The 21,605-nt window shown below is 41.6% G+C and overlaps 1 protein-coding gene across 14 annotated transcripts in view; it reads left to right on the forward strand.

Moving 5' to 3' along the window:
- CHL1 (cell adhesion molecule L1 like) overlaps positions 1 to 21,605 on the forward strand; it is a 186,815-nt gene that overhangs the window by 135,829 nt on the left and 29,381 nt on the right. For 11 of the 14 annotated variants that reach the window (XR_009456100.1, XM_019499716.2, XM_014605288.3 and 8 more), the window contains 10 exons: positions 5,117 to 5,182; positions 6,382 to 6,513; positions 7,159 to 7,296; positions 7,765 to 7,876; positions 9,249 to 9,415; positions 12,077 to 12,242; positions 12,982 to 13,106; positions 17,315 to 17,416; positions 17,607 to 17,804; positions 19,151 to 19,221. Coding sequence is in view for 13 of the 14 variants with exons in the window: in XM_019499716.2 (XP_019355261.1) it covers positions 5,117 to 5,182; positions 6,382 to 6,513; positions 7,159 to 7,296; positions 7,765 to 7,876; positions 9,249 to 9,415; positions 12,077 to 12,242; positions 12,982 to 13,106; positions 17,315 to 17,416; positions 17,607 to 17,804; positions 19,151 to 19,221 (1,277 nt within the window). In the remaining variant the exon portion in view is untranslated. The remainder of the gene's footprint in view (positions 1 to 5,116; positions 5,183 to 6,381; positions 6,514 to 7,158; positions 7,297 to 7,764; positions 7,877 to 9,248; positions 9,416 to 12,076; positions 12,243 to 12,981; positions 13,107 to 17,314; positions 17,417 to 17,606; positions 17,805 to 19,150; positions 19,222 to 21,605) is intronic. The other 3 variants (XM_014605303.3, XM_014605310.3, XM_014605323.3) reach the window with 1 other exon arrangement.

Consider the following 21,605-nt stretch of genomic DNA (forward strand, 5'->3'; position numbering starts at 1 on the left):
ATTCCCACACTCATATTTTATGTTGCTGATCTGTCTTATCTCTATGCCCACTTGACATCCTCCCACTGAAAACCCAGAGTCGACTTTCACACACTCCTACATGCCTGACACATCTTCTCCTCCACTAAGTGTGCATGCTATTCACACCAGCCTTGAAGTTTGCCAGCGGACTTTCTTTTGTTCATCTCTGTAGGCTGTAAACTCGTTAGAACAGGGATACTGCCAACACTTAAAGAACAATTAATAATAATAGCAGTATCTGCCTTTGCTGTTATTCTTAACAACAGTTATGAACACTGATACGGATACTACTGCTACTACTAATGATGTTGTCGTTATATCCTGCAATAGTCTCCAGACACACAAATGAAGAGTCAGAGAGGCCCCTGGCAAGATGGGCAAGGGAAGGATCAATAGGATCTGCTGTGGGATCTGCACAGTCATGTTTTTTACTATGCCACATGTGCATGGCAGGGGGTGTGATTGTGGGATCCAGTATTGGATCCCATTGTACCTTACTGCTGGTTCAATGGGAGCCAGGATCACAATCCCCCTGAGCTAGCAGGTAGCGAGGCTCTGCAGCTGGGAGCCCCGTCACCTGCTGGAGCTTCCAGCCACAAGGGCACACGCTGCACCCCGGGGGCTAGGAACTGCATCAGCGTGGACACCCTGGCCATACATTCAGTTAATGGTGAGATAAGAACCAACCACAAAGTTACAACACATTTTTTGTGTCATAATTTTGTGGCTTATTCCTTGTTTTATGACTCCATTAATTGCATTAACGCTTGGCTGGGTAACAACTTAAGACATGATTAACTGGTTAACGTGTGCCAGGAGCTGCTGTGTTTACCCAGCAACAGAAAAGCAATGCACCAAAGTGGTTTAGAGGAGCTGAAATGACAAATAGGTGCTCCTCTTTCAGAGTTTATAGGGCAGTTCAATGTGTAGCTCTGTTGCCTCAGGAGCAAAACAGGTACCGGACTAAGATTTACAATGTTCCTGGTCAGTGGTGCATCTCAGCCCCCTTTCTGGAGGAGGTTACCTCTCCTCTGGCCCCTGGAAAGCTGTAAAAGGGGGGGCACTCCAAGTTCTTCCTGCCCCAACCCACCATCGGCCCAGGAGGAAGCAGTAGCAGCTTGATGCCTTTTGCTTTTATAGCCTTGTCTTCTGTGCAAGCTGTAGTGATGCAGGCAATGCAGAAAAACGTGGTGACTCCTCATTCCCAGGTGTAGAGTCATAGTTGGGCTCACAATACATTCCCACAGGGCAGAATAAAACCTTCAGAGGCGTCTCTTGGTAATGCTGCTCTTTCAGCTCTGCTAGCATAGCTGCTCGTTTGGTTTAGACACCCAAAAAAAAAAAAAGGCTCCTGAATGAGGATGTAGAAACCTAATTGAAAGACTTGGCAACAACATTTTTCACTTGCGTCAAGGAAAAAAAATAAATAAATAAAAACCTCCACTCTGCAGAGAGAAATGTGCTCATACAGTATTAAACCATCCACATCTGCCAACTGCTTGATTTTAATCTCTGCCGCCCCATCTCTTCTCGCTCCTCACAGGAAGGAATAACCGAAAGGAATAAAGCCTTGCAAACGCCTACCCTGCATTCAGTTGTTAATACACAGAACAGCCGTTTGTCACATTATTTGACCATTAAACACAATCCTGTTTTGTGTACGTGCTGCTTTTCCCAAGTGTGTGCATTGTGTCAGAGGGGAGATGGAGGAGGGGGAGTAGGCCACCAGGTTGCGGGGAGTTTGCAACTGCTACTGTATGAGAAGTTGCTGACTCCCAGAAATCATTCCAGATGGTTTGGAACATCTCTACTGTAGCTGAATATTTTAACAATCTGCCCATGGTTTTTTCAGCTTTAAAAATTGCAGCTTTCCAAGGAATTGCAGGAGCAGCAAAAAGTAACGTACCAGAGAAATTACGTTAATTAAACAGTTGAGAATGTTGACCCCCAGATTTTTACAGGGACCAAAGCTTCCTGATTAATTATCAATTCTGTTATAATTAAAAAGTAATTCTCCACCCTTCCAAAACCCCCACCATAACCCCCCCCCAAATAAAACCCCTAATAATCACTATATTGTATTAGAAATGCTTTTATGTGAGCTTTTAAACCCTTTTCTCTATCATGTAAGTTGATGTCACTAATAGGAATTCCATCTTTTAAGAGTCTCCTCACATGTGGCATAAAATTGAGGTCAAATACTCTCCTTTTATTGGGTTTTGAATGATGTCACTAACATTAATCACAGCTCAACATAGATTCATAGACGTTAGGGTCAGAAGGGACCTCAGTAGGTCATCGAGTTCAGCCCCCTGCCCTGGGCAGGAAAGAGCACTGGAGTCAGTCTCCTCTTGAGGACCCCCAAGGTATGGGAGAGCACCACCTCTCTTGGAAGCCCGTTCCCTTCTGGCAACCCTTACTGTGAAAAAGTTATTTCTGATGTCTAACCTAAATCCTGGACCTGTTCATCATGCATCTGCTAACACATGATAAAGTGCGGTTAGGCTTGGTGATCACTTTGTCACATTGACGACTCATGTTCATCTTGGAGTCAGCTATGACTCCAAGATCCCTTTCCACTGCCATGCTGCCGAGAAGGTCCTCCCCCAGCCTGTAAGTGCGTTAGTGGTTCTTTTTGCCCAAGTGCAGCACTTTGCGCTTGTCTTTGTTGAACTGCATCCTATTTACTTCTGCCCATTTTTCCAACCTGTCCAGATCCACCTGGATCCATTCCCTACCCTCTGGTGTGTTAACTTTGCCCCATAATTTGGAATCATCTGCAGACTTGGACAGGGTGCTCTCCATACCCTCCTCCAAGTCCTTGATGAAGACATTGAATAGCATTGGTCCAAGGACCGAGCCTTGCAGGACCCCACTGCCCACATCTTTGCAGGTCGATCCCAACCCATCCACCACCACTCTCTGGGTGCAACTTCTAAGCCAATTTGCCACCCACCGGACTGTGTAATCATCTACAGCACAGCCTGGCAGTGTATTTATGAGAACATGTTCATTCTCATCCTCTACATACATATTCAGGGCAGATACTTACCTGGGGTAAGTGAAGGTAGCTTTGTTAACTTCAGCTGATTTCACTGGAGTTTGCTGGTAGGTAGCACTTGAGGATCTGATAATCTCTTCTCTAAGGGTGCACACAGGAAGATAAAATTCACATGTAAAGTAGAAGGACTATCTCTCTTATTCACTACCTCTGCTACTCCACCCATTCTCTTTCCTATTGCTAGTTCATAGATCAGAACCAAGTTATCATTTCTCCTGTCTCATACCTATCATTCTTTTTTCTGATATTTGGGCATGAGAAAACCAAACCCTACTTGTCATAACAGCATTTTCAGGTGCCAGTATTTGCATGCAGCCCAATTATTTATCCTACAATGCACTGAGCGCAAAGATTCAGGCGATTATTAACAAATATAATACCGCAAAAATGTTCAGCCAGGAAATTGCTTGATTGCTTGAACATTTTAATCTCTCTCTGAGAAGAGGTTAGCTGGGAACAGTGGAGTAGGCACAGAAATACCGATAGGGAAAGTCCTTTTTAAAAAAAGTCTCAGGATTTCAGGGGTTTCTAATTATAATTTAACATAGTCATATAACCTCTAAATGTTTTGCCCAATACAATCCGTAATATAATGAGGCTCCAGTCTTGACTGAAGTGCTTCTTGTGTCCACAGTTACCAATTTTGCTTGTGTGAACAGATGACACTTGGATTTTGTAGAAGCACTTGGTGTAGGTTCCTGTTTCCTTGCTATCTCCAATGCACCTCCTCTTTCCACAGAAGAATTTCTCGGGCTTTTTCAGGCAGGGGGCTGCAGTTTAGTACTTGGAGGAAGTCACAGTTACATAATGTCCTGAGGCAACTGCAACCATTTCTTATTTGGAAAAGTAGCATTAGAAAACCAGGTAGACTAGGAATTTTTAGCTCTGATTTTAAAGCAGTTTAGCAACTGGGTATAAGGAGAAACTAGCACCATATATTCAGTTTATTTGGGTAGTTTATTTCTACAGGTTCTCCATGGATAGTGATCCTGAGCTGTACTTTGGTTATCTGTTGACACTATAATTTCATTGTAGTCTTGATCCTTTCTTAGCTCCAGCATAATTAAAGGGATACCTATAGCTCCATCATGAGCACTGTGGTTGACAGTAGTGCTCCTTAGGTATAGCCAAACTTTCTAGTAAAAGAGCACAAGTTGTTTGGATAGGAGACAAAGCTTTCATAGGGGCTAGACCCACTTTATGGACTGAATTTGCACAAGAGCCAAGGATGGTCACAAAACCTGCTCACCTGCTGTTCCGTGTGCATTCTAGGATGAGAGGAAAAGTCATGCGACATATGTTCGGCATGTTATTTAATGCACTACTAGATGGTATGGTGATAAAGTAGAAGAGCCTGGATATGATGGAATACAGTATGAATACAATATATATTTTAGATACATTTGAAGTTGGGTTTTACTTCAGTCCTTTTACCTGTAGCATTGCAGAGCAGTGACTCTCAACCAGGTGATGTGGCACCCTAGAGCCTCCTGAGATCCTTTTAAGGGTGGCCACCGAGTGCCCATGCAATGTTTGTACTGTTAGGTGTACAAACATGATTCACAAGATAAACCTGATGATTTCAAATAGGAAACTATAATGTCCAAAACATTATGACCTATTTGGTTTTTCTGAGCTCTTTGCCACAGAAGAATTGCTTATTATTTTTCTGTCATCAAAAAACCCATAGAGCTGGTAATTTCTGAGAGGTGGCTTTCTGAGGGGGTGTGCCAAGTGTAACAAGAGGGATTTTGAGTCTAAAAAGATTGAGAAGCACCATTGTAGGACATCCTAAGAGACTTCTGTACAGTAGAAGACCATGAACTTTTATAGAATCTGTCATTGAATCATACCACCTATCCATAGTCATTAATAGTGCATATATGTAAAGGCAATTCTTTTTGGTTCTAATATGTCATATCAAACAGATCTCTAGCTATATTAATAATCAATAGTCCTGCTGATCTTCAGAGTATTCTATAAACATTAACTAATTAATCCTCATAGTCTGCATTCATTAATTCATCTTTTCAGATCAAAAAACTAGGACAGAGGGGTCAAGGGACTCAACCAAGGCCTCAGATGGAATTAGTGTCAGAAGTAAGCATAAACATACACGTTCATGGGCCCTTCGTTCAGGCCAACTGTTTCCTTACCATACGGTGGAGTTGGGGAAAAGAACAATATAGATTATTTTTTAAAGTCATGTTTCATATAGTTTCAGTGAGGGGGCTTTGAGTTCTTTCTTTTGTAGACACCAGAAAGGTTTCACAAGACTTCATACAAACTCTTTCTGCAGCTTAAAAAATGTGTAAGTTAGCTCCCTCACTCACATTTTGTATTTTTGGTTGAACTACATATAGTATTTAACTAACACACAGTGCTTGCTATTAGAAAAACATTGGTTGTTGGGTTTTGTTTTGTTTTTTAATAATGGTTACCCTGCTGGTAGAATGTAGCATTTAGTTCCTGATCTAATAACAGGGAAATTTAGTGGTAGATCACAGCTCCACCGTGTGGACACCTTTGTACAACTGTTGACTTTTGAGTGATGACTGCTCTCTGCCCATTAGAGACTGGTCCAAGCCCACTAAAATCATTAGACCTCTCATTGACCCAAAGACAATCCAGGGAGGCCCCATGGATCCCAATGGACATAGTTAGTATGTGCAGAATGTGAGAAAGCACAGGAATCCATCCAGACCACACAGAGAAGCAAGCATAGGCACAATCCCTAAACTCAAGCTGTTGAAATCATGAAAATATTGTCATTGCAGCAGTGCATAGCTCCCATTGAGGCCAGTGGAAGCCACATGCTTCCATTCAAGTGGGAGGATTTGGTTTCAATGGACACTTTGCATTTTGGTTGCTGTTCTGACATATCCAAATATCATTCCAGAGTTAACAACCCCACATTTGAAGGGCTTCATGGAAAAAACACATACATCCAACCTGGCCATTTTCACCAACCTGCCAGTTGCCAGTCACTTACAGGTGGACATTTATACCCAAAATATATTGTGCCCACTTCCCACAGCCTCTCCTTCACATTTAATTTTGGCAGTTCTAGTCTGAACAGAGGATGGTTTCTCGATTTTTTAACTCCAGTATAATCAGTGTATAGGCCAAAATGAAACATGACTGCATACTAATACAATATTCTTTAAGAGAAACTCTTCTTCAGTAATAGTTGACAGAGTTTGCCATCTGCTGGGAGATGATAGTTTTAGCAGTTTTGAGTGCATTGCTACTTCTCTTTGTTGTAAGGTCTGCTGAAATGTTATTTCTCTCCTTAACAGAACCTCCTCAGTGGGTAAAGAAGCCTGTCAGCAATGTTTACAGCGTTGGGTCAAATCTTGTATTGTTTTGTCAAGCTATTGGCAACCCTGAACCAACCATAAAGTGGAAACTTAATGGGATGCCCATTGATGGTAAGTGCAGAGGACAAGATATCGTTTTACCAGGCTCCACATGTGCCGTGCTCCCAGCCAAAAGTGGCTCATTGATCCAAATGTGTTGTGAAGATTGTTTTGGTCAAAGGTAATACTTCATAGTGGTAACAAAGGAAGTAGAATTAGCGACAATTCAGAGACGATGTGTGCAGTAGTTCCCTCAATTTACTGACTGTATCCAGTCAATATAATGTTTGCATTTTAAGGAATATGGATCCAACTCTAGTGGCACTAGCTGGCCTCCGAGATTTACCACCCTACTTTTCTGAACCTGGACTGGTGGTCATAAGGACATCCAGAATGGGGCTGAAGCATAAGGGCTCTGCCCCTTCCCAGTTCCTTCTCAGGCACTAAATACCTGGAAGAGATGTTTCAAAATATAACTGTGTAGCTACCATCAAAAGTAAAATATTTATGAAGGGCTCTAAAAAATTCTGCTGGTAACCAGAGTAGCCACAGCCCCATGTTTAGTCTACCAGGACAGTTTTCTGGCTGTCAGGTCAACTGTTATCCTAATGGTGAGGACATAACCCACTCCTTGTGCTTGCATTTGAAAAGGAACTGCTGGAACAGTAGTAATAACAGTGGTTCCTTATCCTACTGGTATATTTGGTTTCCTTTCAGGGAGGACATACAGGGGCCAAATCCTTCCCAGAGAGATCAGCCTTATCAACCTACAACTTCAGGACAGTGCCGTGTATCAGTGTGAAGCTACGAACAAGCATGGCACCATCCTGGCGACTGCCAACGTGAATGTTATCAGTGAGTACTCTCACAATAGGAAGATGTTTGTGAAAAGGGCATTGTGAACTTCTAGCTCCTTCAGGGTATATTGCTGCAGTCAGAATTTGTAGACGGGATCTAAGGTTGCTTATGTTCCCATTTTTTATCTAAACTAGCACTCGTGCTATATTGGTTGGTAGTAACTTCATGAATAAAAAAAAAATGAAACCAAAGGGATGGAACCTGGACCTTGCCCTTAATAGTATAGGTATCAACAAACTATTCAGTTATTAAATATTTGAAATCTTGATGTCCCATTTCAATTATCAACCTCTTTGGGCTGCAGCTGCTCAGGTATCTTTGCCCAGAGGTGGCAAGTATTTCTGGTGTGCAGAATTTCTCGGTCTTGCAGTCACCCAATTACTAGAGTTGGAGGCTCTGAAAAATGTTTCTCACTAACTTCAGTGCCCAGTGCACAATATCATTAATATATATTCTGTTTTTCAGATGTTAGTCCAGTAGTGCTAACCCCAGAGGGTGAAGACTATGCCACAGTTGTGGGCTATAGTGCATTCTTGCACTGTAAAGTTTTTGCCTCCCCTCCTCCAGTTATTAGATGGTAAGCCTTCGATAACTGGGTTTGTGTGCTGCTACTTTTAAATGGCTGTTTATAAACAAACTATGTTAATCTCAGAATACAAACACTGAAACTTCTGCTAGTTGTCATGGTTATTGAGTTAAATATAATAATGAATAAGATGATGCCAGTGTTCTGGACTCATTGTGTGTTTTCCCTAGTGAATCTCAAAACATTCTGCTGAATAAGGATTAAATCCTTCCTTCCAATATCTGCTCAAGGCAGGTATTGTAATAGCCCTTAGATTGGTAAACTGAGGGATTATTGGCTGTATAAACCAGTATATCAGGTGCTTCCATCCTCGCTGGATGAGTTGCTTTCTTTGTATGAACGTATAATTAGGACAGAAGATTACCGAGCTGTGAAGCACGTTTACCAAGAAATGTTCCTATGCTATGCAGTCAGTGATTGTGTGGTTTCCAAAACCCATGAAGGATTCAGTAACATCACCAATGACACACACATATTGACCACCTTAAAGAGGTGGTCTGTCCAGGTAGAGATCTATTGAAGTGGTGTTTGCACTGCAAAACCGTTATGTCCCACTGAAGAGCAAACCATCTCAAACCCTCACCCAATCAATAATACTAGAAAATTCTCAACCAAAAAACTGCTGTGTATATATGTGCATTCAACTATCTGCCCCTGTATATGATCCTTGTAATAAAAACCATTGATTCATACTAGAAACATTCACTTCACTTGCCTCATACAAAACCCATCGCCACTCTACAAAACCCACCAAAATACATTCCTACAATTCCAGAACATTACCCACTGAACCAATACCTAAAAATCCTTAATCTTCAAACACAAATGAACTTAAAACTTAAGTATTTCTTCATCACCAACTCATGCGAAAGCATCATCCTCTGCACAAAAGGTACTCAGTTCCTAGTCTCACGTCCATATCTGTATCCTGAACACAACTCACTCTTTCCAAGTCTTCTGGTTCTCAACTTCGTGGTCGACCCTACTCAACTGCCTACTTATTTGTTACTCTTTCCAAGGCCTTGGCTTGCACAACTTGCTTTCACTCATTTTAGTCCATGATCATGGCATTTTAACCATCTTACTGGCGTTTGGTAGTGTTTATATTTCCCAGATAGCTTCAGACCCACCCACCAAAGGTATACCTTCAATTAGCTTTGAAACTTGGAACCATTGGTTTGGTGATAATGATGGTATGATTAAATGACTTGCTTAGAAGTTACAGAGGTAGAAGTGAAAATAGAATCCATGCACTCTGATGTTAATCTCTTGAAATAAGTATTAACGCTGAATTCCTCTGTCTGTATGAAAGCCCAGTTTCAGAATGCCTGAAAATAATTGATGAGCATTATTGTATTATTAGGGTGAGAGAAGACAGTACACAGTCACTTGAAGGTCTACGTTATACCATCTATGAAAATGGCAGTCTGGAAATAAAAGAAACAATGAAAGAAGATTCTGGATTATATACTTGTTGGGTGACAAATTCCGTTGGAAAAGGTGCAGTCAATGCCAATCTGGATATTAGAGGTAACATCTTGTTTTATAAATGGAGATATCTTAGGTACATGCTAAGGCTTTAGATTTATTAATTATTTCCTGGCGAGTGCTGTTTAAAAATACTATGTTCTACACCTTTTGCTTCACAAAATTATCACATGGCTTTCAGACAATACTGTATTCAGAAGTACCAACATTTTCTCTTTCTCTTGACCTAAATTGCAAATGCAGGACTATGTTTTTTCATAGTCTGACACACTGAAGAAACTATATGTTCCTGACCTGTTGCGCTAGTGCTTCTGGGAACCCACCTGGTAATACTTTTAGGTTCAACCTTCCTTCTATATTCTTTAGCACATGGAACAAGGCTGTCTTCAGTGATATGCTCATCCCAACCAGGTTACACAATATTACTGAAGACTTCACTGCTTTTTTCCAGTTTCAAAGTGAGGTCCTTGCTTTACCAGGCATCAAAATCCAGAAGCCCTCCCTTACCTTCTTTAGAGTTCTTTTTACCCCATCTACACTTCCCGCTTTATTTCATCGAGGAACCAAACCTCTTATTGAATGTATGGGCTCCTGACGGTCCCCTACTCCACCCATTGGGATTAGACTGGGATCCAGGCTTTGGGATTTTGCGGTTGGCATTGTTCTACTCAATTTATCAGGGTTAGAAAGGAAAATTCCACATTACTTGATTAATTTGGACAGTCAGCCTTTTTTTTATCATTCTGTCAGTGCCCCAGGAACCTGGTGAAATGATTGATTTTGCCTAGTGGCAGCATTCCTGTAAAATTTTTGCTCTTACATTAGTAGTGCATACTAGGGCTGTGCAAAGCTTCAGTCCCCGATTTGATTTGATGGAGATTCGGCCTGATTCGGTGGCTGAATTTCTGAATCTACGTCGAATCGGAGGACCCTTTAATCTCTTCAAATTGAATTGGAACCCTCCGAATCAACTCCGAGAGGTTGGGAAAGATTCAGACATAGAAACAACTTTACATGTTTTTTCTACATACCTGTAGGTAGCAGGGGCTCATGAGTACTGTGTTGCTGGGGCACATGGAGTGTCCCACAGAAGCCCGGGGGCCTCCCCAGCATGCTCCCCAGTCCACTTCCAGGTCCGCCGCAGAGTGCGCAGCGTCCCCCCCACCCTGGTACCCCTCTCGGGCTTGGTGACTGGTACCTCCTGGGTCTGTGGTGGCCCCCTGCAGATGATTGCTGAACCGGGGGAGCTCAGGGGAGGGGAGGGCCCAGCACACTCACTGGCAGATCCAGAATTGGACTGGAAGTACTTCTGATCCACTTCTGGGTTTGCCACTGAGCACGGGGGGGCGGGGAAGGGGGGGGGGCGCACTCCTGTGGGATGCTCCATCCACCCCAGCATCACAGCATTCACAAGCTGTACCGGTACCTCGAAGTATGTAAAAAAAAGTTTTAAAGCTGTGTCTATGTCTAAATCGCTGATTTTCTGAATCAGCATCGAATCTTCAGATTTGGATTTGGCCAAATCAAGTCAGGGACAGTGATCTAAATCAAAGGACCAGATCACTGTCCCTGATTTGGGCTGAATCCAAATCTAAATCGAATAGGGCCCGCTTTGCACACGGCTCGTACATACATATCCCATTTTAATTTAGGGGGTGTTTTTCTTGGCTTAAAATGAATGATGGATTTGGATAGATTCTTTTGAGACCATATATCATTGAGTGTCACTGAGGACTTAATGGCACTCAGAGTCTCCAGGGCTGGTAGTTAGAAAAAAGCTCTAGTGTTTTACATGTCATTTGGGCATAGATTCATAGACGTTAGGTTGGAAGGGACCTCAGAAGGTCATTGAGTTCGACCCCCCTGTCCTGGGCAGGAAAGAGCGCTGGGGTCAGACGACCCCAACTAGGTGCTTGTCCAGTCTCCTCTTTGTTTACAAAATGATTGAGAGGTAAGGAACAGGGAAACACACAATTATATTTTCACAAAGATGCTTTTTGCCATATATGGCAATATACAGCCCGTAGACTTTTCTTACTTATTCAACTACTTCTACATTCAGATTTGTCATTTAAAATAACCAGCTTGATTGTGATATTTTTTTCTCACTTGACTTTAATAAGCTTGTAATTTTTTTCCTGGATCATTGCCAAAGTCTATTTCAAATGGTAATTGGGCGTATAAATTGTATTCATATTTTTTCTCTCCCTCATTCATTTCATAACACACCATTAACTAGGATTTTCACCTGTGACTTTTTCCTATAAACTCCAGATTGGTGGTATGATCTTTTTTGACACAGACTGAACTCAGAGGAAAGTGATTAGATAGTAAACTATATTTTGGCACAACTCAAAGTAAACACAAAAATCTCCTCTGTGCCCATGTCCACCCAAGTGATGGACTGCACAGTTGTTACAGCGCAGTACCATTGCCGCAGGTTGTTTTTTCAGACAGTACTGCACAGTAGCTCATTACTACTGCGCAGTAGCATTGCATCATGGTTAATGCCCACCAATGCTACTGTGCAGTGGTAATGAGATACTGCACAGTAGCATCTTTTATATACAAGTTATACCGGGCGCATCTATACAAGAGGAATACACTAGATTGCTGCCAGGATTGTTCTCTGTTTTGTTGGAAGGAAATGTAGTATAATCACTTGTATATTGTCAATATAAATAACTTTCTGTGATCCCTCAGATGCTACAAAACTTGCAGTTACTCCAAAGAACCCACAAGTACTGAAATCGCATTCAGTGTTATTGAAATGTCTTTCTGAATATGACCCACACTTGAAACGCAGCTTTAAATTATCCTGGAGAAAAGACGGAGATGAGCTTCAAATCAATAGCACAGAAGACGGGAGGTAAACAAAACGAAACAGAAATTTCTGGTCTTTATACTCTGCCTTCTGTTGTATATAGCATAGTTAATTTTATTTCCTTATGACACAAAACATAATAATTTGAAGAGTAAATCTGGGTGTCTAACAGTGAAATACTTCATTGTGACTGAATCTGCATTGTTTTTCCAATACATGGATATATAAAAAATGTTTGGAGTTTGAAGCCATGATTTCCAGGTAGGTTCATATTCAGTTGCTATGCTGTGGAGCAGTGCATCTCATTAGGGGTTTATGTGGCATAACAAAACATCAAACTCTGCCTTTTAAACTTATTCAAAGAGTTATATTCTGGTCCAAATGAAGTCATTGGAAAGTTTGGCACTGACATCAATGAAACCAGAATTTCATTCCAGCCATGCAACACTTGGGTGCCAAGTGTTGAGCAAAATCTGACACGTCATCCCAACACTCAAAAAGTTAATAGAATAGAGGTCTCTGGCAGCCTCAGTTTAAACTGTACACGCTAAAAGCAGCATACGTGTTTTATATAAGCTTTATGGATGAGTGAAGTCTGGCTGAATTTTGCTCCAAATATTAATTTGCCGACGACTTAAGGAGGACCAGGACTAATCCCTTAACCGTGCCAGACGATTTAAGGCTGACTAATGGATGTGTGAATTCCTGTATTATATTATTCTATTCCTTGACATTTTCTCTTTCTCCTCTCCTCTTTAATTTGTATATGTATTTTGTCCTGAAGGATAATTGCTGACATGGACACAGTGTTCATATCAAGCGTAACAATGGAGGATCAAGGTATTTATACCTGTGTGGCTAGTACATCTCTAGACCGTGTTACAGCTGAATCCCAATTGATTGTCCTTGGTAAGTAGTATTTGTTGCCTGGTTTGCAATAAGCTAAACACTAATACAGCCTTTTTTTTTTTTTTTTAAACTTGCCCATTAACTTTATAGAACCTCTGTGGCCTGATTTTCTAAGTTCCTGCAAGTCCAATTAACTCCAGTTAAGGATATGCTTTCTCAGCACTTCTGGAAACAAGGATCTCAGAGGCAGAGTATTTAATAAAAGATACCTATAACATATCTTCAGCACACTGAACAGGAGGAAGCCATTTTCTCTTGTAAGGAGGCAATCTAATCATTTACAGTGGCTTTAGCAGGCCAGGCCCTTTATTTGAAATAACAAAACAGCCCCGCTGTTGCCTTGCAGCCTCAGAGGACTCTTTCACCGTAGCCTCCACGTAGTGCTCCATTGTGTGTTGCCTGTAAAGTATGGCCCAATGGGAACTTTCTTAAGAGTTGGATAGATTTAACATAGATAAAGCCACCTTGTACTTTGAAATACATTGTATGAACCCCTTCTCTTCACATTGGGGAACACTAGCTTTCTAGAGAAAAAAAACCCTTAAGGAACTGACATTTAGCTATGCAAAGTCCTGCTCCTAAGTCCATTGTCTAGTATACTTAATATGTATTTACGACATCTTTCAACATCTTGCATTTCACAGAAATATGAAACTGTAAGTGGCCCATGCCCCTTCCCAGAATATCCTGGTAGCATAAGCATACACCTCGGATGTTGGGACATCTTTACATGTGCTCCAGTGGTGGGGGATAGGGGGATGCTTTAATTAGGGCAGCTTTCAAGAGCCACTCTAATTTAAGCCCCCACAGCGTCTCATGTATTCAGCATCCCATGATTCAAAATGGTAGCGGGGCAAGCTTGTTTGATGAGCTCGAGGTAAAGTGTCCACCACCAGTTTGAAATGCAGGGACACTGAACACATGAGATGCTGAGGCTCCTGGAGCATGCTGATTGGCCCACTCCAGCAGACTCGATTAATGTAATCCCTTGTGGTAGCTATTGCAGGCCAGAAGCTTTATTTGTAATAGTGAAACAGTTCTGCTGTTGCCTTAATTAATTGAGGCTGCTCTGACGCGCTGTAATTACAGCACTTTGGAGCAGGTCTCCTGCCCATCTACAGGCACTTTGAAGACTTAGGTTCAAGTTTTAGTGCTGCCTGATTCTGAACAGGGCTTGAACTTGGGTTTCCATAATACAGGTAAGTGTCATGGTCTCTGCACTATTACATATTGGGGAGGAGGGGAGGCTCTGAATCTCTTTTCTTGAAGCTGTTAAATCTGAATCCCTTGTTTTGAAGCTTAGTTAATTATTTTGATTAGACTAGAGGCAGACTGTTTAGAGCTCCGTGCCTAGAGAAGTCAGACCTGACTTGGACAGAACAGGGAATTTAATGTGGATCTTACCATGAAGCTTTTCTTGGCTAGGACTGAGTCCACATATTGTTCTGTCTCTTATTTGTACCACTTTTTGGAATCAGAGATTTAGGCATCAAAATTAGAGTTAGGCACCTGAACTTGACTGACTTGCATAAGGTCATAAGAGATGTCTACACCAGAGCAGGAGCCTAAACTCAGTTCATCCAAGTCCCAAACCAGCACTCTAATCACTGAACCATACTTCTCACTCCTGACCCTATTCTCAACTTGTGCTGTGCCTGCCCAAGCCTCCTTGAAGCTCTGGGGGGGGTGGGGGGGGGGTGTCCAGTGACACTCAATTCCTGGTATCCAGCCTACATATTTGTGCAAGACAACCATGGTACAGGGTCCTTAAAACATCCTTTTAAGGTCAAGTTATTGTTTTCATTTTAATTTCATCCATTTATTTTCTGGCAGAGACATACTCAGGATTTAGGACCCTGCAGGTTGGACTGATTTGCGGTTATTTTGTGCTTTAATAATAAATATGAGTTTTCAACCAAAGTAAATTAACAACGTGACTTGCAGTTTCTTTACAGTACTGTACTTTATAGTACTGTACGTATGTACAATTCATGAAGGGCTATATCTCCTTTTAAAAACTGACTTGCACAAAAAAGGGGAGGGTGGGGAGGCAATCTTGTGTCCTGTCCTTTCTCGGTCTAGTATTGAAGAGGTCTATAGTTTTTGAAAACAGAAGTTGCAGTAGTTTTCTCCTGTGAGAAGCCATTTTGCAGCTAGGTAACTAAACACTGCTAATAGAAAGATACCACAATTTTAGGAATTGGGAGCAAAACATATTTGTACTGACAGTCCTTAACACCCTTTTTTGTTATTCATGATTAATGAGCATATTGTATTAATCTTTGTTTAAGAGACAGCCCCTCTGCTTTTCCATTTATGATATGAAAACTCAAAAAACCCCACAAAAACCCATGTGCCACCACAAGAGGGCACCTAGCAAAACTCAGGGGGATTGGATTTGGCTTGCTTGACATTTCAAATGTATTTTCCAAGCAGGGGAGAAAGGTAGTATAAACCAAAAAGGTATTTCTTTATGTTTTTCATATCAAAAGGAAAGTGTGAAGGCACAAATCAGCTATTTTACTGGTTTCCTTTTATTCATTTATTTTTTTAGTTTACCGTGTTATAGTGATGCAGGTTTCAAATCTTGTTTGCTGGCAGTTTGAACTTGCAGGTTTGGCCAATTGTAAATGTGATTTCTCAGGGAAGGAGAAGGAGGTCAGGAGAAGTGTTAGCACAGTGCTCTACTCAGGATAATTTGCCTGCACTTTTCAGCAGGATATATTACCCTCATGGCTATAATGATTCCAGTGCTGGAGGCAGCTCATTTAGAGCTAGTTTGCTATCTCCATCCTCCAGCGCTACGTGGGACAGTATAAACGTGCTAAAAGCTTCGCTCAGGACTGTGGCACAGTTTGGATGGATGCATGGATTTTACATTTTATCGTCATATATACTGTACCACAACACTAATGAAATGAGGAAGTGGGGGCTAGTATTATTAGGCCATCATCATCAGGAGAGCTAATATCTGCCTATATGCATTTTATTTCCCATATCACCCTATTGTACACTGACAAAGAGCAAGTCACAAAGGGCAAAGATCACCATCCTCTGTGTGACTGTGCCTCGTATTAAACACATTCAGCATAGGAAAGGAAAGACATTTTAAAGACACAGGCTGATCCCCATCTTGGATTGTCTCTGCTGCCTTATATAAACTTCCTGGGGGAAAAAGTCATTCTGCAAAAAAAAGTCTCTCCTCCCATGCTGTCTTTCCAGCTCCCTGGTTACTCCTCATTTGTATGGTTTATTTGGGGGTTAAATCTCAGTCAGCCAAGTTATAAGATCCAGTAACATGCTTTGATATGCATCTTGGAAAATCAACTCTGATAGATGCATTGGAGGCAGTTGAAGGCACAGTCCCTTTTCTTAGAGCTTAAATAATCTTATCTAGGGCCCAAAGATAAGCGTTCTAGCCCAGTCCTTGCCATATACTTGTCACATTGGCATTTGAGTGCCCTGTTAGCTTTTGGCATGGTTTCTGGAGAAAGAATAAACTGGGAAGACGAGGCATATGCTTTCTGGTCCCTTCCTGGTGTGGGGCTAGACTGGAAATCTACCCAGGGCAATGAATGCTCTATTCTCATTTATCCCAGAGAATTGATTTTCTGTAGGAGGTCAGATTCTTTCCCCAACCTCTGGTTTGGACAGAGCAAAACCAAGTGAAGCAAATACGACTTTCTGTTCAAACCATATCAAGATTAATTGACATTTAAATAGACTCTAGGATTGACTTAAAAAGAAAAAAAAAATCCCTATAATGGCAGATACTATAATGTGATTCGATGCTAATGCTCCTGAGAATGAACACAGTCTTAATCGGAAGGTGGCAAAGTGAAAGGATTCATCTTGCCTTTGTATAAAAAGGTGAGTTTTAAAAGTAATAGTATTTGGCATTTCTGGGATTTCTGTCTGGTTACAAAACTGATTTAGCCTAGCCAGGTTAGACTAACTTGCAAAGATTGAGTCAATGCAGGCGCAGGCTTTTTGAATGTCTGCCCCTAGCCTTAGAGAAGAAACTGTAATATTCTGAATACTTTTTCAGATAAGGTGTGGGGTCTTTCAGAGTTGGCTTTAGAAAAAGTAGTGCTCTGTTCCCACCAAAGTTAAAGGGAATTTGACCACTGACTTGAGGCTGATAGGCCAATACCCAATGCTTAAAAATATAAAATTTATCTTTGTTCTCCTCTTTCCTCTGTTTTTAGATATTCCTGACCCACCTGCAGCCCTTCATCTCTCAGAGAAACAGGACAGAAGTGTTAGATTATCCTGGAGAGCTGGAGACAGTCATAACAGTCCTATTAATGGTATGAAGGATTCGGCCAACATGGTTTGCTATTTTTAGAGATATGGCGTGCTGTGTCAGTTAGAATAAACATACGGTGCTTATAGAAACACTTAATTGGTTGTACTGCATTTCTTGTTACTTTGTTTTCTTCCCTTCATGCTACTCGGTTTATACGGGCTATTTCTCTTTCTTGTCGTTTTCCCTTCCAGAGTCTATTATAGAATTTGAAGAGGATCGGTGGGAGCCTGGGAAGTGGCAAGAACTAACCAGAATCCAGGGGAATGACACGACCGCTGTTTTATCCTTGGCTCCTTTTATAAATTATCACTTCCGTGTTATATCCGTTAATGCTGTTGGGAGAAGCCGGGCTAGTGAGCCATCAGCACGCTATGAGACACCTCCAGCTGGTATATACTGCCATCTAGTATCCTGAGTGTTCATTTTTTAGCATAACATGTACCCTGGTTTGTTGTATAAGGATATGCAATATGCCAGGACAGCTTTTGATGTTTTCTCAGCCCAGGTAATGTGGTTTGGAACTAGATTCTTATACTTTTACAGATCCTGAGCGTCTTATTCCCTGAACAGTTCTCATTGAAGTCAAATTCAGCAGATGCACTTGCAGTGAATAGTTTCCAACAACAGAAGGGTCTGATAGATAGCCCTCCACACCAGCCAGCAGACCCAGAGCCCTACATTAGGGAATACTGCATTTTGCCAAGGGTGGCAATGCAGCAGACACACATGTGCCATGACAGCAGCGTACAGAAGTCAGGCATGATGCTTCCAGGAGTTCTGGCTGGTGCACTGGTTCAGTGTAGCCCTGTGTACAGAAGCAGGAGTTGGATAGGATCTTTAGCAAGATTTACGGTAAGCCTTCCAGCAGCACTCAGCTCGTCACAGATTTCCATTCACAGTGCATTTCTCATTGTAACATTAAATGACTGATTCCTGAAAGTCGTTTTATAGGCCAGCTGTTCAGCGTTGCATTTGCATTGCCCTCGCTTTCTTCTTTTCTGTAACTCTAGGGTTATTTTTTCTCCTTATATCGTCTCCACTCCTTACACAGCTTTTCAGCTCTGACTCACGCTAATGATGCACCTTCTGTTTCTCCATGCCCATAGGGGGAAATGTCTCTTCTGAATAATCCCCCAACATCTGGTGCTTTGAAATCCAAAAGGACCCAGTTTAGCATCAGCTGATACCTCTAGGAAAGAAGGCTGCCATAGAGTGAAACCATCTAGACAACATGTTTGTTCACTAAGGGCCATGCTGGACTCAAAAGGACCCAGAGAAAAATTGTGGTCTTGCTGGTGGTAGATTTCCTGACAGTCTCCTGTGTGCGACATGCCAGTCAACCCTGACTAACACCACGAAACAAGGGGGACCCAGAAGTGAGCAGAGCCAAGTGCAGCTCCGCCCTTGAGTTACAGGAGGGCTTAAAGGCCGGGGCAGAAATTTTTGTGGATCAGGACTTCACCATTCACTAAAGCATGCGCCTATCTCTCAGTATAGAAATATTCTGAAGTTGTGCTGTGTCAAGTAATTTAATCAAAGACACGTGACTTAATCAAAGACACTTGTTCTCAAAATCCAAGTCAGAGAATTAACACGTCACTTCTCATATTTATCTGTTTGTTTCATGAAGATGTTGGACATGGGGAGATGTGTGTGGGGGGAGTGGTGGGAGGACACAGAGAAGATTCATTGAAGGCAAACTACACAAACTAACATCCTGGCTTTGATTTTACAGCTCCAGACAAGAACCCAGAAAACATCCGAGTCGAAGCTTCTCAACCCAATGAAATGATTATGAAATGGGAGGTAATATTTAAATGTTCCTATCAGTGGTACTGAGAGTGGCTAGTTGTGTTAGTATGTAGTCAGAAGGAAGGACGGGGTAGCACCTAAGACCATGTCCAGACGAGCACAAGCCGCACAGTTGGGGGCAGAATTTGCTACTGGGATTTCAGGTAGCAAAAATAAGCACCAGAAGAAAAAGTGGTGCAGAGCACGCTTCAAAAGCATATGCCAGAATAAAAAAAAGCTTAGTCCTCCAGTGAGATGCTCTGGCTGCCAGCCAGAATGTCTCTACTGCTCCATTTGTGCCCTGGCTTCTCTACCACGCCATGAGGAGCTGCGCAAAAATAGGTTGCCTACAGTGGGCAAATTTGTCTCGCAACAAAGCACATGTGTAGGGGCATGTACTGAGGCACAAAGTAGTAGCATAAATTTGTGCCGTTACTATTTGTGCCATTGTAAGTGCATGTCCCTGCTTGTCTGAACATGGCCCAAGACATTAACTGGCTAAGAGTTGTGTGAGCCTCATAGGCAACAACCTGCTTCATCAGATGCTACTTCATCACTCTGCCTATCAGTGATGCAATATATGAAATGGTTTCTTCTCCCATGTTTTACTTTCTGAAGCATTGTTGAGATTGAGGGTTATCTTAAAAGAGTATACACACTTTCAACATTATTTCTTGTCTTTTCCCCTGGCAAAATATACTGTTTGTCTTGCAGGTACCATTAATAAACTTCCTGGGTGTGAAATCCTCAGACTCATTGAAGTCAAAGGGACAACTCTAATTGACTTCAGTGGTGTTAGGACTTTTATCTCATATTTTTCTATCTTTTGTTGTCAAGATGAATTTTTGTTTCCTAAATGTCAAGTATTACGGAGAAAGGCAGAAGGTTCATAATATATAAACCCCTCATGTAGTGTGGGGAGAATAAACCCCGAGAGTACACTCTTACACTACATAAAAACAAATCTAAAAATGGTAACAAGCATCTAAGGATTCCTGTAAAATTGTCAAGAGCAGAGTTCCAGCCTTCAAATGTCTACCTGTTTGCTATTTATGTGCCAGCACTTTCACAGAATATATATTATCTCCCCTTCAAATCAAGTTTTAATATTTGTGGAGGTAACATATTTAGTGCAATTGGCATTAAATATTTTTGCACTGGGTGTAGAGAGCCTATGTTTGACCCTGATTCTATCTGAGGACAAAATACATTTCTGCAACCAACATTTTCAATTTAGACTTGGGTTTCTTTCTCAGAGGATGTGGTCTTCTGGGTCTATTGACTTTCCTTCTAATAAGAAGCTTCGTTCTACAGTATATTCCATAGTCAGTTAAAACCTTCTATTTTTATACTATAGATGCATAGTGGTAGCTACCAGCACAGACACATGTTGTTCTGAATTATTTGTTCCACACCCAGCAATGTGTTAAGTGCCTCATTGAGCAGATAGATAGAGATGTCAGCCAAAAAACTTACAATCTTTAGTTCAGATGCTGCACAAGTGTAGGTGAGAACAGACTTTGAAGGGAATGGAATAGGATTGGAGAGGCTTTGATACATAAGGTCATGTTGGTTCAATTAGGGATATAAATTTGTGACAGCATTTGTATTTGATTTGCTTTCTTATACACTTCATGGCAGAAATGCTGTGCCTCATATGCATGAAAGACTTTCTGTCCAGGAAACAAAAGCCAAAGATATATACACTGATTCTGTAAAATGATGTTAATTTGCCAAGTTTGGATTAACACATGAGATGAGCATTAGCAGCAGGGTTTTCAGCCAAGGATCTGCAGCATCAAGTGAGATCAAATAAATAGTCAAGCAGTGCTGAAATTTAACTCTAAACTAGAATTTATTTTCCAACATGAATTTTTATTTTCTTCTCTGAGTGGGAAGCCAAAATATGCTTTGGCACAAGCACCAGAACACCATTTTCCCTAAAGACAACTCTGTAATATTCTGAATACTTTTTCAGATGAAGTGTGGAGTCTTTCTGTTTCTTCTCTAAGGCTAGGGGCAGACATTCAAAAAGCCTGCACCTGCATTGACTCAATCTTTGCAGCTTAGTCTAACCTGGCTAGGCTAAATCAGTTTTGTAACCAGACAGAAATCCCAGAAATGCAGGCACATGCCTGCAGTTGCTCAGGGTGGAAGCTGGAGGTGCTAGTGCATCCCTCCTTCCTTGCATAGCATGGAATTGAGGGGGGCATGGCCAGGCTTTGGCAGGATGCTGTGACTAGCCCAGCAAGGAATTGATAACAGTATTTATTACCCAGTTCAACAAAAGGACATTACAAGCTACTTGTTGATTCTACCTGTTGATTTAGGAGGGACCGTAGCCAGTATGTGGTCTGCTAGCTAATACACAGACACCTCCTCAGCAAGGCAGAGGGGAG

The sequence above is a fragment of the Alligator mississippiensis genome, chromosome 12 (assembly GCF_030867095.1).
Source record: "Alligator mississippiensis isolate rAllMis1 chromosome 12, rAllMis1, whole genome shotgun sequence".
In the NCBI taxonomy this organism is placed as follows: Eukaryota; Metazoa; Chordata; order Crocodylia; family Alligatoridae; genus Alligator; species Alligator mississippiensis.